Source organism: Rhyacophila brunnea, unplaced genomic scaffold, assembly GCF_057557595.1.
Source record: "Rhyacophila brunnea isolate RB1 unplaced genomic scaffold, BYU_Rbru_1.0 scaffold_3, whole genome shotgun sequence".
In the NCBI taxonomy this organism is placed as follows: Eukaryota; Metazoa; Arthropoda; class Insecta; order Trichoptera; family Rhyacophilidae; genus Rhyacophila; species Rhyacophila brunnea.
In genome coordinates this window covers 13587686-13604752 of record NW_028232965.1, presented here as the reverse complement: position 1 = coordinate 13604752, position 17067 = coordinate 13587686, and the positions used below count along the sequence as shown (strand labels likewise).

General features: G+C 31.0%; 1 protein-coding gene across 1 annotated transcript; it reads left to right on the top strand.

Annotated features, from left to right (window-relative positions):
• The first annotated feature begins 2605 nt into the window (after nt 1–2605).
• Nucleotides 2606–16764, top strand: LOC147067909 (zonadhesin-like). The gene is made up of 11 exons (XM_085952521.1): nt 2606–2924; nt 5487–5657; nt 8166–8345; nt 8753–8938; nt 9311–9490; nt 10610–10795; nt 11223–11408; nt 12505–12687; nt 14002–14190; nt 15176–15387; nt 16729–16764. Exons 1-11 carry the CDS (start codon nt 2822–2824, stop codon nt 16762–16764), a joined length of 1812 nt encoding a protein of 603 aa, XP_085808647.1. The 5' UTR covers nt 2606–2821.
• The last annotated feature ends 303 nt before the right edge of the window (nt 16765–17067 follow it).

The following is a 17067-nucleotide window of genomic DNA, read 5'->3' as shown; positions in this document are numbered from 1 at the left end:
AGATAACTGAAGGAGTAAATAAATGATTTTTTTTCGGTTCGGTACATGTTCAAACATCCATGTTAACATGATCTTACTCGCTACTTTAGTAAGTCTATTATTATTACAAGAATTTCTGCGCGTGTCATAGCTTTGTCACCAATTTACTAGAACTAAGGGAATGTAGTGCGAGAAAACGTTATTATTTTGGTAGCAAAATTTACAATTTTGAGGTGCCCTATTTGTTCAATTTCAACAAATTTATTTGTTTTCTAAATATTAATCTCCTCTCTTTTTCCCTGGATCGCCAGTTCGATTCGCTGAGTCTGTTGTTTGAGTTGAGTTGCTACTCCGTTCAGCCTTCAGCGTTGTAGCTCCTGGTACGCCATCGTCCTTCTGGCTTTGTCGACATAAGTCAGTTTAAAACTATCATCAGTCTTTCCATATGTATATCCACAGAATAGAAAAATTGAGTTCCCTGTGTACCTATATCCTACCCAACGGAATCTTTGTATATTTTTATATATGAGTACTTATGTGATACCTTGCTCATCGCTGACACAGATGAAATATCTGAATTCATTTTTGTAAATTATATTTACATTTTATATTATTATATCATAATATAAACAAAAATAATTTATAAACACATAAATGTAGATAATAAACAATTACAAGATAAAAAGAACTTTTTATATACAACGTTTTTAAATTTTCTGTAGAATTATTATGCTCAATATACTCAAACTTGTACTTAGTAATTGTATGAAGTCAATAAAAAACAAATATAGAATACTGAAATGTCATTTTGACATTTCATTTTGATTTCCATAGTAACGCACGTATATATTAATAATTCAGTTTCTTAGACCACCCCCTTAGCAACCAATAATAGTATTTTACTTTTTACGGATTTTTCTGAAATAACTTTCCATAAAAACAGAATTAACTGAAAATGAATTTAATTCTGCTTAAAGATGGCTAAAAGTAATAAAAGAATGCATCGGCATCGTGTTCTGATATATTATATAAGTTTCAAATGTCTAGCTAGTCGGGAAGTTAGTTAAAATCGATTGCAAAATTTGTACTGGACAAACAACCACAGGAGAAACAAGAAGACGAGCTAATAAAAACATTGTAAAATAGATAACAATGTGCAAATAAATAAAATATATATTATGTACATTGATTTTTTTTCATTTCAATGTAATAGGTCTTCCTCAGTAGGTGTGCAAAATATTTATATTTATATAAATAATATATCACTTTGGATGCATATATTTATTCACTGTATCAAATACTCAGGTAAATACATACCATAATTACGTACTTAAATAAATAAACAAAATACAAAATATGTCAAATAAAACAATACTAAACTTATACATAGTAAAATAAAATAAACAGTTACAATTAGATAAGAGATGACTACTCAGCACAAAAGTTTATTTACAGCAATAACTTTGTAACGCTGGAATGAAGGTATTAAACGAACAACCCAGATATTTTTTATATATTGTACTGTATTAGCCTTTATTGATATTCTTAATCTTATGGTAGAATTTTTTTTTTAAATCTATCTAAAGTATATACTTACAATATTCAAGGATTCGTCATGAGACAAGCCAAGTCATTCAAGAATCCAACTGTTTTACGTACACTCTATGTGTCGTTAGTACGGAGTATTCTTGAGTATGGCTCCATCATCTGGAGTCCTTATGAAGTTTCCTATAAGCATGTTTTAGAGCGTGTTCAGAAAAAAATTCTTCGTCATCTCTATTTTAAAGTTTATAATTATTTTCCTTTTGACACCTTCTCAAACGAGTCTTTTCCGACTAACTTTCTTCAAGGCATGCTCGACTTTCATTCTCTTGAAGCTCGTAGGTCACTCCTGGTCTTAAAGCATTTTTCCCTGCTCTCACGTGGTATCATTTTCAATCCCAATATTCTAGAAAATTTAAATTTTTACGCACCCGACAATTACATGCGTGGTCGCAGCCATGACCTATTTTGGGTGAAAGCTGTTTCCTCATGTCAGGCTCACCAGGCACCAATAGCGAGGGCTGTGCGGTTGGTCAATGCACTCCCTAGAGATGTAGATATTTTTGGCCATCCATTATATATTCTGTTTTTTAAATTCTATTTTATTGTTTAATTTGTACTTTATGAATCATTGTTGTTTTTTTTAATTTTATTTCTTTTGTATAAAACAATTTTTGCTTTCTTTTTTTCCTCCACTTTGTTTTTTCTGATTTTCCGAATTAATTACTTGTAATTTTTATTCTAAATGTCATGTTGTGAACGTCCTGAATTAATATTTTTTTACGTACTCAACGTGTCTTTTTCAAATAAATAAATATTTCATACTTTCTATTTAGAATATTCACAAATATTTATTAAAATGTCTATTTAATTAATGTTGGAACATCTGCGAGTAGCTGTATACATATTTGACTAAAATTACTGAATACCAACCTATATCAGAAAAAAAACAATTAAACTAATATTAATGGCTTCACAACAATTATTTATTTTTCAAACATTATTTGCACACGATGTCAAATAAAATGTTGCGATAATCACGATATAAGAGCGTATATAATGGGAAAGAGAAACATAACAAAATAGTACTGAGAAGTGGGTTCGTGTATCTAGATTGTAGATACCGAGAATTGAACGCGATTTTTTTTTAATTGGTGCGGTTTTTTTTGATGATATTTATTTATAACATCAAAATATTAAAAAAATATTTTTGTTGTACGCGTTGCGCTGGTAATCCCCGTGTTTTGGTACGTCCGATCGAAGGCCAACTGGTGTTGATTCATTTTGAGATCGTCGGTTAATGTTGATGGATGTCAACATGAGAGTTGTGCTGTCAATATCGTTGATTTTTTTGATCTTAGAATGGACACAGGCAGCAGGAGTTATAAAGACACCACCAAAAAGTAAGTGTTTTTTGTAGCTATAATTATAATATAAATTTATTATTAACCAATATGTATTTAAATGAATTTACTTTTATAGTGCATGTGCATTTTTACTAGTGGCGTGTCTGTCTGATTGACAGAGGAAAACGACTATAATAAATGAAAACAAAAACAATTCACATGCATTATATAATATTGTGTAGCAATTGATAATTCTTTTATTACATTGGACGTTGCTCGAAATATTCAGAATAAACCTAACGTATTTATATTAAATATAATTTCGCATATTATACAATGATCTTTCACATTTCTCCAAAGTGCAGTATTTATAACCTATATTCATATAAATATTAGTTAAGATTACAGATTAAATAATTTTAAAGTAATGGCGCTAGTTTTTCGTATTGTATTTTCATTATTAAATTTAGTATTAAATTATTTTTACGAGTCAACGTAAACGTTAAATAAGTCCTTATTATCGATTCGTCGCTCCTGTTTTACACATAACTCATTAAAAATTTTCATTAGATGACATTTTGTAGATATATAAGGTAACTACCTATTTTCATATATTAATTAAAATAATAGTTGTTTGACAGGAGTGATAATATAATTTTTTTGTAAACAATATTTCTCATTATTTTTTCCAAACAATTGCATAGTTAATATTTTTTAATACCATCGATCGAGGGTACTTGATTCAAATTTAAATTCAAACAATAATGGATTTAATTTTTGTACTATTCCATTCGAATCGTTTTTTGCGCCCTGGGTTTCGCCGTACGGCATCTTCAGGCACTATGTGTTAGTTTAATAAATATTCAATAATATTCTGACTTGCTATTCTTTGTATTAATTTGTTATAATATGTTAGAGTTAACTGTATTCATTGTCAGTGTGTATTTGCCTTTTGGTGAGTGACCATAGAACTTGAAGATGCCGAAAGGCGAAACCCACGTCGCAAAAAACGACTCAAATGAAATAGTACAAAACTTAAATACCAACAGAATTATTGTATAGTTGTTTAAATGAATTTCTGATTATTTGACACTCTAAAAATAAAGTAATTTATAATTCATTCAATTAATTTGTAATAATAGTACGCATAATGTATGCACACTGTAAAATTTATATCGTATTAATAACGCCTATTTTCCATCAGATACTTACGATGAATATTAATATTATATTAATACTCATACTTATTGTATTTGGCAAGGTTATATTTTAAATGCAAGACCTCGGTAATTCCTTATTATTAACTTAAGGCCATGCATTAGTTGAGACACGGTCTAAAAAGATCGTCGCTAGGCGATGCGCGGTTTGCGGGTCGCGGGTGCAAATGAGGCATGTCAAACCAAATATTATTTGTCTTATAAATCCAACATGTGTCCATTTAATGTTCTGTTTATTGTTTTATCAGTGACAATAATAATATATTCATTGACATGTTTTCTTTTTAAAGTAAATGGGTAACGTTTTAAGTCATCTTTACACGATTTAGGAATTATTACGGCCGTCGCCATCACGAAGCAAAATGACGTCCTTCCAGCTCTACATGCTCTCTCAGAATGGGAGCGAGTGCAAAATTTCGTCGCGCCTATGGCAGAAAATTATTTGGCGTTTCACTGATGAATCACCTTAATAATACATTGAATCGTTCATATGGAGATCCGGCAGAATTTTTATTCTGGTCTTCTTTATAACACAAGATCTTATATATTTTGCCGAAATATTCATGTATTTTTTGCCGCGGGTCTAGAGAAGACGAAATAAGTGAAAATCAAGGGGGTCTTATAGTGTACGAGTAGGTACTCGTACAATGTCAAATTTGATAATAGCGCATACTCAGTTCAATTCTTTTGAATGACGGAAACGCATTGCAAAATGAGAAAATATTAAATATATATATGAAAGAAGTGAGACAAAAGTGCTCTCTTTTATCATGCCATGATAATAATATAGAGAAAAATAAACTAAGGGGGCTGTAGGAGTATTTCTTGTGACCTCTTGAATTTATAATGCAGATATTGCAATTATTTTCATATTACATATGTACTTTATTTGTTTGACTTAAAAATAAATTATTTCTTAATCGAATAAAACTTATAATCTTACAAACTCTGTGCTCATAAAATATGCACACGCACTTAATAACATATTCTCTCGGTAAATATTAGGTTTTTACAGTATGGCGAATGTAGTGAAAGTAACAAATGTGTTATTATCTGATTATAATATAGTCAGTGAGTACGTTTTTTTTATTTTTATATTATATTGTATTTCGTTCACTTGGTAATAAAGTTATTTAAATATCACTTATTTATGATATAACAAATACTTAATATAATAATATTAATTTTATTAATGAGAGTAGAACTGCATTATAATCTTCGGACTTTAGCCTTATCAAAAAAGTACGAATCTAGAATTGGGTATGAATCGAGAAAAAAATTTAATATATATAATATATTTTTTTCTACCGATTTCAACTTTAATTAAATAATTCTTATGATTTGTGAGGCTTCGTCTGATGTTTTTTATTCGGTGCAATATATAATTTTATTTCGTTTATAGAATGTGGTCCTTACGAAGTTTATTCAGAATGTGGAAATAATATTTGTCAAAACACTTGTGCCAACCCTAAAAAATCATATGTTTGCAAAGGAACATGCACGTCTGGGTGTATATGCTTGGATGGGTATCTAAGAAACTCTAAGGGTGAATGTGTTCTACCAAAACAATGCGGTAAGGATTTCAGCTTATATTTTGTACGGTGTGTTTATTTCAAAGTAATTATTATTATTTTATTCTTTGACCTTGGATCCTAGTTCAAGAATATAATATTATGCCTATCAAATTTGAAATAACGCCTAGATGCTCGTATTAGGTACTTTTTAAATAACTTATAATATATTGATTGTATTAGGTTTTACACAAATAAAATTTTCCAGTGAACATTTTTCTATATTATGACATAATAAAATAATGAAAAAGGTAGAATAAACTCCAATATTAATGTTAACGGAAACGCAGTATGCCATCGAATATTAAACAATATGGTAACTGAACAAAACAGAACATGAAGAAGCAGACTGACAAAACAGAACAGTCAAAGAAAAATAGAATATTAATTTTTATCGTATCTATTTATTAATTAAATGCTTATAAAACTTAAGTTTACAAAATAAATGTACTTATATACATATTTAATAAAATATATAATCACTGCATGTTTGCCATTCGGTGTAAAAACCTCAATTTATGTGCTTGATTTTGATAATCGTGTACAGCTACACAGAATTTATTGTACCTAGTCACCCAAAAATTTTGAACATATTAGATTGATTAATGCGTCGATGACATTGAGCTACTTTACAAGCTGCTTGTCGACGAGTTTAAATGCGCGTTAGGCAGCTAGTGCGATTGTGATGATGATACAAAAAACTTTCCACTCGCTCAGAAGCCAACAAGCTAGCGAGTTGAAACCATTTCCAAAGTCATTTTTCGAACTATTTCTTTCTTCTGTCGACCATGTCCGATCCTAATAGGATCATATGGGCCTCCACAGAGTAGAGGTTCGTATTAACAGATTTTGTTTTTTACGAGAAATGGATGTCAGCCACTTGCTCAACCTATTAGGTCTATACCCTGACAGACACAAATTGAAAAACAATATGTGTACTTGCCAGACCCAGGATTCGAACCTGGGACCCACGGCGTGATAATCCAACGCTTAAGCCGCACGTACTATTTGACAGGACTTATTGAGTAGTTTGTTTTTCACCAGGAGGTTTGCCACTATCGCTCTACTACGCAGACACAGATCGGCCCACACGCCAGCGTGTAAAGTATCCCGGCTTTCAACTTTTCTCGGTAGATTTTTTACAAGCTGCTTGTTAGCTTGTTCGACTATGATACTGGGCGAGTTTACAAGCAGATTGTAAATTCGCCAACAAGCAGCTTGTAAAGTAGTTCAATGTCATCGAGTCTTAAGACCAGATATACCTAGCTTGCCGGCAACACCGGGTTGAGTCCCATTTGATTGAGGCTGTCCAGCGATTAGGAATGCAGAAATTGTATAATTTGATTTTTTACTGCGTATTGAAAACCTGTGTTATCTAAAATTTATGCAACATAATAATATAGAGATAATTAAATGTTATATTTTTCCTGAAATGTCATAGTTCTGGTTATCGGTGTTCTGTTTTGTCACCGTTCTGTTTCTTCATGTTATGTTTATTCATGTTCTGTTATTCATGGAACCAAACAATAGATTAGGTTATTTCCATATTCGTCACCATTTAGCAACCTTTTTCTTTCTTGTTGTTACTCTCATTATGATCGCTCTGAAAATACTACTGACTCCTTGATTCCTATATTCTGTACAAATCCTCTGACCGTTACTATACATTGTATAGTAAATTCCACTTAGTCACTTTTGCAATCGTCATTCAACATTTGCCCTTTTTATTGACATACTATTCAAAACAAATATCATTTAGAAGCTCTCTGGGCCTCAGCGAACAGTATGCCCGAAGAATCGCACTAAATAGTGGATGCACATAGATAACTGTCTCTCACTGATGCTCACCCTATGCAATATCTAAGTATTGGTTATGTGTTACGCTAAGGATGTTCTGAACAGCCACAATCACTAACCATAATATTAAATATCGCAGCTTTCATGTTAATTTATGATATTGCGCAGACATTTAAATAAACGGTACGTTCACTCATATAAAACAAATCTCAGATACTATATTTTGCTGGAGAACTATGAATAAAATAATGATCAAATGAAACTGTTTCATTCTTTTCCTCTTTTAAAATGAGCTAGATCTAGATACCTACTCCAAAGCTGCACACTAACCATTAATAATAACTAGATAATACTCGTCTATATATTAATAATACTATGCTATGATATTTATTTTTTTAATATTATATTGAATACACCTTTTTTAATTTTTCATTGTCTGTCAAGTTGCTTACTTAATATGCCAACTGATGTTTTTATAGGTAGATAAGTATATACTTATTTTAATTTATCCATTTATTTTATAACTGTAACAACCATTTGTAATGAATTTTTATCTGCCTGTTATTGGGAACCATCATTTATCCATTATTTTTTTAATTATATATTTACCAACATTATATACTTTTGTGAATGGTCCTGTTGGTGGACCTTACTAAATAAATTAATAAGTTATTCGTTTCTCAGTTTTATTTTGCATGTTTTTTGTGATATAGATAATTGCAAAGAAAATGAAGAATTCAGCAAATGCGATAACCATGGTTGTCAAAATACCTGTTCCGAGCCTGATCTAATTTCCCGATGCACTTACGCTCCCGGATGTTATCCTGGATGTATTTGTAAAAAGGAATACTTAAGAAATAACCAAGGAATATGTGTACCTGAATGTGAATGTGGTAAAAATATTTTTTTATGTTAAAAACTTCTACATTACAATAATACCGATATTATTGAATCAAATATAAGAAAAATCAGCAATATAATAGCAACTATAAATAACTCAATTCAAAAGAAATATATAAATGTAGATTTTCAATATTTAGTGCCAGATAATATATTTGATTCTACATAATTAAAATAATTTCCAGAATTGAATAAATATTTAGTATGCGCTAATATTATGTATGAGATTAATTATTTATTAATTAGGTACTTATGATAATATAATAAAAAATACTCTTTAAATTAAAAGCATATTCAAAATAATATGCTTACTCTTTTACTGTGTGTACTTTTATTGTTTAAAGACAGGCAAATATCATTAATTTATTTACTTAAACTGTGTAATTATTTCAAAACATAGTTCCAATCCCACAATGTACTGGGGAAAATGAAGAATATTCAGAATGTGGAAATAATGGTTGCCAAAATACATGTGCCAATCCAACTATTGCAATGGTATGCAAAGCAAGTTGCAAATCTGGATGCATTTGCAGCGAAGGATTCCTCAGGAACTCCAAGGGCATTTGTGTAGAACCAAAAAAATGTGGTAATTGATTTTTTTTAATATAAAAAACTTAATATGATAATAGTAAAATAGTAAAAAATGGTACCTGGGCAAAACAGAACATGACAAAACAGAACAGTGACAAAACAGAACATGACAAAACAGAACGGTGACAAAACATAGCAGCCAGGGGGAAAATAAAACATTCATTTTTGTGGAATTTATTTATTAATAAAATACTTATAAAACTTGAGTTTTTAAACGAAAAGTATGTAAATATTTTTTTAATTTTTACGTGAAATCATCAACCGTTTATTAGGTATATATATATAACAGATAATAAATAAACAGTTATGCTTGCTACGCACTAGTAATAGAAGAAGACTCTCGTAATGTAAATATTGTTTTATCCAGATACTTGTAAAGCCAATCAGGTATTTAGTAAATGTGAAAATCATGGATGTCGCAACACTTGCGCAGAGCCTGAGCTAATGAGTGTATGCGATCCTATTCCCGGTTGCTTTCCCGGCTGCATTTGTATTGAAGGCTATCTGAAAAATGACAAAGGCGAATGTGTTGCGCCGAAAGATTGTGGTAAGTAAAAACAAAGTAAAACAAGGTTAAATTTGATATTTTTTAATTTGAATTCTTAAAATGTAGAGTATTAATATTATAACATTATCAACTACCGAATAAAATTTAATTCTGGAATTAATTTCAAATCATAAAATAATTGTAACATTCATTTTCGGGTAAAGGTGTACTTTTATTTTAATTTATTATTTAGATAATTATGACAATACGAATTTTGTTTACATATTATTCATTTTTTATTAAATTAAAGATTAAAATAGCATTGATGGAGTACGTGGCAAAATATATGCCATAGAAATAAAACAAAACAATACAACATGCTTGTTCATTTTATTAATTGAAATGGCTTCCGTGGTAGAACTAGAGACCGACAAGTTTAACGTGAGGATCCTCTGCATAGTTGCCACGTTGCTTCGAAGCCTCACGTTAAGCTTGTCGGTCCCTACATTGGCGATTTTATTTTTCTACTACTGAGGTATGGCCAAATATAATTTTAATTAGAAAAACACTATTTTATTTCAAATATTAATTAATACATTCTATTAAAGATACTTTGTGGGATGTGAATATTTTTGCTCTTTTATGTTGTGTATCATTTAATTTGAGTTATTTTTGTGACCTTTTTTCATCTTCAGGTTACTATACGCACTTACTAAGTGTGTATTTACCATTTATGAATGCGCATAGTGCGTAAATATGGGGGAAAATGAAACACGGCTCATAAAAATTACTCAACAGGAATAGTACAAAACTTAAATCAGAATTTACAATTTTTAAAAAATCCATATTTTTGTTAACTAAAAAAATATACTAAAACTATAAATTTATTCTCTGATGCCTTGGCTAAACTGTGCGTAAACACATAAGCATGATGATTGAGAGCAATGACAATGGTCTGCTACAAAATGTTCATTTGTTTATATTTCGCCGTGATTGGAAAACAGCTATTGGACTAGACCTTATACATTTGAACTTATTAAACTATATTTTGATTATAAAATAGCTATAAAACAATATCCGATAATAAGATGAAAGTGTTCAATAAACATACATTTTATAACATGTTTTATTAAATTGAAAGTTGATCAATGGATTTTGTTTGTATATTTCAAAATATAGTTTCAAAACCACAATGTATTGGAATACACGAAGAATATTCAGAGTGTGGAAATAATGGCTGTCAAAATACATGTGCTAAGCCAACAATTTCTATGGTATGCAAAGCAAGGTGCATGCCTGGGTGCATATGCAGTACAGGATTTCTGAGGAACTCTAAAGGCGTCTGCGTTGAACCAAAAAAATGCGGTAATAAAACATGAAGAATAATATTAACGTGAAATCAAAATCAAAAATTGTCTCGTTTGACACTTAGCGGATAAGAATATCGTAGATATACAAAATATTTGATCAAAATATTATTAGATGTCAAAAATTATACATTTTTTTATCTATGGAAACTGTAATCATATGAATAAACTCTCAATAAAATACATGTCACAAATAAAAGTATACCGTGTTTAATTTAATAGAAATATTTTAATAAAGAGTTTTACAATAACGCTATAATTTGTAAGCAATAGCGAATATCAATTTAATTTAAGTTTATTTAAATTAGTGATATGTAGATTTTTGGTAGAATTAATAAAATTATCATTTCAAAAGATTTAACATTTACTCGGTGATTCCTTTCATGGTATTTATAACAATTGATGTATGTTTAAATTCGTTAAAGATGATAATAAATCGTGCAGTGGTGACCATGAGGAATATTCAGAATGTGGAAATGACTCTTGTCAAAAAACATGTGAAAACTACAGTAAGCACTATGCATGCAGACCAAGCTGTTTCCCGGGGTGCATTTGCCAAAGAGGCTTTATCAGAAACCACAAAGGGGTTTGTGTTAACCCCAAAAACTGTGGTACGTAATATCCGTGGTGAAATTTATTGACCAACATACTTATTTTATGTGATTTAAATCTTGAAAAAATATGACCAATCTCATATTCTTCAAAGTATTGTAAATAATTATAGATATGTAGGTACCAGTTACCTGAGATATTTTCTTTCCTCCTTCCTTCCTCCGCTTCTACCATTTCAAGTGCAAAAACAACAATAACTCGAACAATCAGTTTACTCATGCTTACAAACATAACATGGTATTATAAAACCTACTTAAATTTTATGTAAGTTATACCCAATTAATCTTTTGTACTCTTTCAACGATTAATTTATATTTTTTAACACAAAACCGAATAATTACGGATTAACCATGAAAATACTCGTAGAACAAGAAATACATTACAACGTATCTACATCTACAATTAATTGTTTTTTATAGTATAATTTTATTGTTGAAAGAAAGTTCGAGACGATAAAAACGTTTATTTGTAAATATTGGTTACAACATCAAATCAGTGTATTTTCACATTCACTCGTACTTACAAAATGTCATGTGTAATAATATCTTACACAACAACAATATATTATTATTGGAACCAGAAGTCATTATAAATGCGGCTCTCGTAGTGCAGTGGGTAAGGCGCTGGCCTTCCACCCGAGAGTTCTGGGTTCGATTCCCGGTCATGACAAAAACATTTATGTGTTTTTATCAAAGCCTGGGTGTTTGTGATTGTTCAAAATTACTAACAACCACCTTGTACGAAAAAGCAAGGACATGGTTATTAATAATTCTAAAAAAAAAAAAACCAGAAGTCATTCGAGATCTTAACAATCCAATCGGTGCAGGACTAGCTGCAAAAACAGCAAGTTTACAATTTCAACGTCTCTGTCTCACGCACACCCTCCATCCTTCTGTGCTCGTAGTTACTACACTAGAATACAGTCCACTAGTCTTTTCAAAATTATGATCACGTACGTGATAATAAAATGATTTGATTTTATTGTATTGCTATGAAGACTTTCTCGTAACGTTTAATAAAACAAATAGTTTAACATATACTTACCTTTACAAAATAATATTATTTTATGACTAATTTCCCTTTGTTTCTATATAGAAAATGACGTGTGTCCATTGGAGAATGAAACTTATTTCGACTGTATTGAGCCATGTCGTGAAACATGCGCTACTCGTGGAAAGAATATCAGATGTAATTCTTTGCTTTGCACTGGAGGCTGCGATTGTAAAGAAGGTTTATACCGAAATTCCGAAGGGAAATGCGTAACTCTCGATGAATGTGGTCAGTTGATTTTCCATATCAGTAATACGATTATAATTTATGCGTAAAAAAAATTCTCTTTTGACGTAATATCAATATTAATTAATTCGACATTATACTTTTCGTATAATAATCATTTGGCTCAACCAGAATTTGGATTATACTTTGGATCACTCATGTTTTTTTTATACTATCGTTATTATCATTATTATTGCTAAATTTGCACAGATTGGTAGTCATGAATTATAATATGCTGTGCATTGGTAGCATAAACAAGTTGACAGCATTTTTTGATTTTTATAATAATGTATGGAAGTAATTCTGTTATTTATATTTTTCATGATTATTCATTGTATGAAAAAATAAATCTTTTTGCGCTTGTAACACTAATAAAGGCATTTGTATACCATTATTATAGTGCTACCAAATAAATCTCAGCATAAAGTGTGATGTTGGCTACAAATCAATCACCAATGCAAAATGATTTGTAGCTAATTTAACCAATATGCGCATACTGGATTGTATCAGGAAGCCCGTGTGTATGGACGGAAAAACTGTAGCTCGCGCATACCGGAAAGCACGGCTTACGTAAATTACTGTTTGCTTGAAATTTTGGTCTTTGCGAACTCGGTTTGTAAACTAGTACGTGTGGACGGGATATGGGATAAAAGCCATTGTTTGGCCCACTTGGGTCTGTAGCATTTATTTCTCTTTCTTCTAACCAATAAACAATAGAAAAACGCGTGTGCCAAAAACAAATTGTCACTTTCCGACATTGGTGCGATTCTGATAAAACAGTATTTTCATGACGACGACTTCTATGGTAATGAGGTTTACGCAAATTACTTGTGCCGTTTGACCTCGCAAAGTGTTCCGTATTTTTTGCATTAACTATACCATACAGACAAGTCGCCACTGTCTAGCCGGCGCATTATTCAGAACATTATTTTTTCTTAACTTTATTTTAATATATTTTGGTTACGTCTATAGACTTATAGAGAATGAGATTCTTTTGAACGTTTTTGGCATTCAATAGTGGATTATAGCAAAGTCAATAAATAAATATTATTCTCATAAAACATCACTGTAAATTTGTAATTGAATAAAACAACTTTGGATTAAATTAAATCAAAACTAATTTATTCTGTGAATAAAAAAATAATTGAAATCATGAGGATAAGTATTTTTTTTCTTTTGGTGCCACGTTCTTCTAAATAACAGTAGGTATATCTTTTGAACCATGATAAGTCGTATCAGATCACTCTTTAAAGTAAATAAGTATTTAAATATATCAACATTTCTTATAATACCTACGAATATTTCGGATCAACACAGATACAGAGTGCCAAGAAAATGAAGAACTAATAAAATGTGCAAACCCATGTCCACCTGAGACTTGTGAGACCATCAACATAGCTTTCAGATGTGCTGCAGTCGATCCATCAACTTGCAAAGATCAATGCAAATGTATCCTTAACCACAAACGGGATAAAAATGGAAGATGTGTGCATATTTCCGAATGCCGTAAGAATATTTTCACTCACATATTATTATAAATAATTACTGGAAATTTGGTTAGGCGGAGTAATAATTTTAATTTAAGAAAATAAGTCAGATAACAGAAGAACATGCAAGTTTTTCTGAAAATTAATAAAATGTCTACAAACTTTCAATAAAAGTAAGTCACAATATTATTCTCAACATTGTTTTACAAGAACCACAATTGAAGACGAATTTATTGTTCCAAATCAATTAAATAAGTCAAAGAACTAAAAAGTAATTCAGGCCCAAAATATTTTGACCGTAATTTATACATTGTATCTATATGTATGCTATTTGAGGAGTCGAAAAATGCTAGATTCAATGTCATACGTCTGATGCAAATATTTTAAGCTAGATGCCTAAAAATGCTAGATCTGGTAGGAAAAATGCTAAGTTGGCTGTTGTACTGATTTAATTGGAGTTAAGATCGTTGAGTTGCTTCACCAAGCAAAATATTATTCTCACAGAATTTATTTTCCATCTATCAATAATTGGTATTCTATTTTCTCCGAATATTTGGAATTTCAATTTGCTTTTTAGTTTCTCGTGGGTTCTAGGGGTGTTATTATATTCTAGTTCTTCTGGGATGAATTTACTATCACATTTCATTAATATTAATCTCGAAAGATTTTTGTAATTACTGTCAAGATATTACTTTTCTTTGAAAATAAAAAGTGAGAGCTTTTTTATGTATCGGAAATTGTTGTTATAATATAGATATATAATATGATAACATTTTTATTACTCTGTACAGAATTGATTTTCAATACATACATAGTGTGATAAATTCAATTTATCAATGTTCCTCAAAATAAAGAATAATACATATTATTTATGTTCTGTTACATATCCAGACACACAAGTCATTTATGTAAAGCATACTCAGTCAATTATTTATTATTTTATTGTAGGTACTTATTTAAAATACCTGTGCTGTATTATATTACCTATTTCTTTATTTATTTAGCTCCGAAACTAGAATGCAGGAAGAATGAAGTATATGATGCTTGCCCCGAGCCTTGTCATGATGACACATGTAGCAAAGTGGACAGCATTGGTTGTGACAGTGGTCCTCCTGGATCTGTAAATGTCTGCCATCCAAAATGCTCCTGTATTGATGGATATCTCAGAAATAATAGTCGAATATGTGTCCCTGCAAAGCAATGTGGTTCGTACATAGTATTAATTACAAAACTCGTTTACATATCTACAAACTTGGTTTCAATTTAAAAACAAAAATACAATTATGATAACAATGTTCAATTTTGTGCAAATAATTTTGGTGGTGCTTTTCATAGTGGACTGTAATTTTGTGACGGAATGATTGTGATAATGGATGTGGATGCTCGGGAGGGGGTGGTTACACGGGAGTCAGTTCAGGAACTAAATAACCTTATTGATGTTCAACTGTCTGGCTGAAGCTGGTCCTTAGTGCATGCCATCACGTTCTAGTAGGTACTGACACGGTACACCTAGATTTATGGTAAATGAGGAGACATGGACACAGATGGTTTGATTAACGCAGTTTCCACGGAGACTCAAATAGAGTTATGGTTTCTGTGAACGCTCGTTGTATGCGCTTAACTTTTTGAACAAGTCTGTATGCGCTTGGAATTACTCGTTAAATACTTTGACACGCCTACACGCGCCTGTTATCTTGAGGTAACTAAATGTTATTTAATCATGGTCAACTGATGACCCGTATCTGCTGGTCGCCTGGGGATTTGAAGTAAGAGGGAAATATAGGGATTATAGCGACCATAATTGGCCCAACAAATGTTATAATATTACAATACATCAGTTGTAAGAATATATTCTTTAAAACTTCCGATGTGATAAAAGTCTTAAAATAGTATTTTTTTTATATTTCCAGTTCGCTTATATTGACCGTATTAGACCGTATGGTTTACAAAAACCTTCAAAATTCTATATATTATATAATGCCATGCCATCTTCTACAGGCTGTCGGCCTCATTAAAGCATAATAATAATAAGTTGACAATTATTTTTATAAATCATTAAATATATTTTATAGTTCGATTGCTATAGTATTAACTATATGGTGATTTTATTGTTATTTTCAATATGTCGATTATAGCGAAGTGCGGTAAAAATGAATTCTGGGACTGTGGGTCAGCCTGTGATACTACATGTGCCACATTAGAACAAGTCTGCCCCATCATAAATAAAAAATGCAATGAAAAGTGTTACTGCCGTCGTGGATTTGCCCGCAATGATAGAGATGAGTGTATTCCCACAGAACAGTGCCCTCAATTTTGTAAGTAAATTTATGGAAAATTACACTCTTTAAAAAATATTTTTAAGGTGGATTTCACCGCGGAGAATGTATGGGGCCAAGACTCGATTTGGAATGTAGCACTATTGGAAGGTTTCACCCCAAGCTGGTATCCATTGATACTTACATTTAAGACGTCCTCTAATAATAATTTAAAACCAGCGTTTGGCGGTCAAATAAATAGAGTTAGCTGAACAATTCTAATACATTTTTTAATAAACTAGCTATATGTTCATTCGGGCGAAGCTAAGATCTACTAATACAACACTATTTTAGGGGAATGGGATATGTTTAAGCCCAACGGTGTTTTAAAAACACATCGTTTCTCGGATCCTGTCTGTAGATCTGTTGCTACCTGTTTGACGATATTCTAACAACTTCAGCACATCGCTATTTGTTACTCTTATTCTTCAAATAAATACCATTGAAAATCACCCTAATTAGCCTCCTGATCAAGGTAAACCATTGAACGGGACCACGTTCTTCTTCTTCCACGGCGCTACATACTGGGGTAGGATTTAGTCTCCTCCACAACTGCTCTCCACTCACTCCGATCTCTCGCC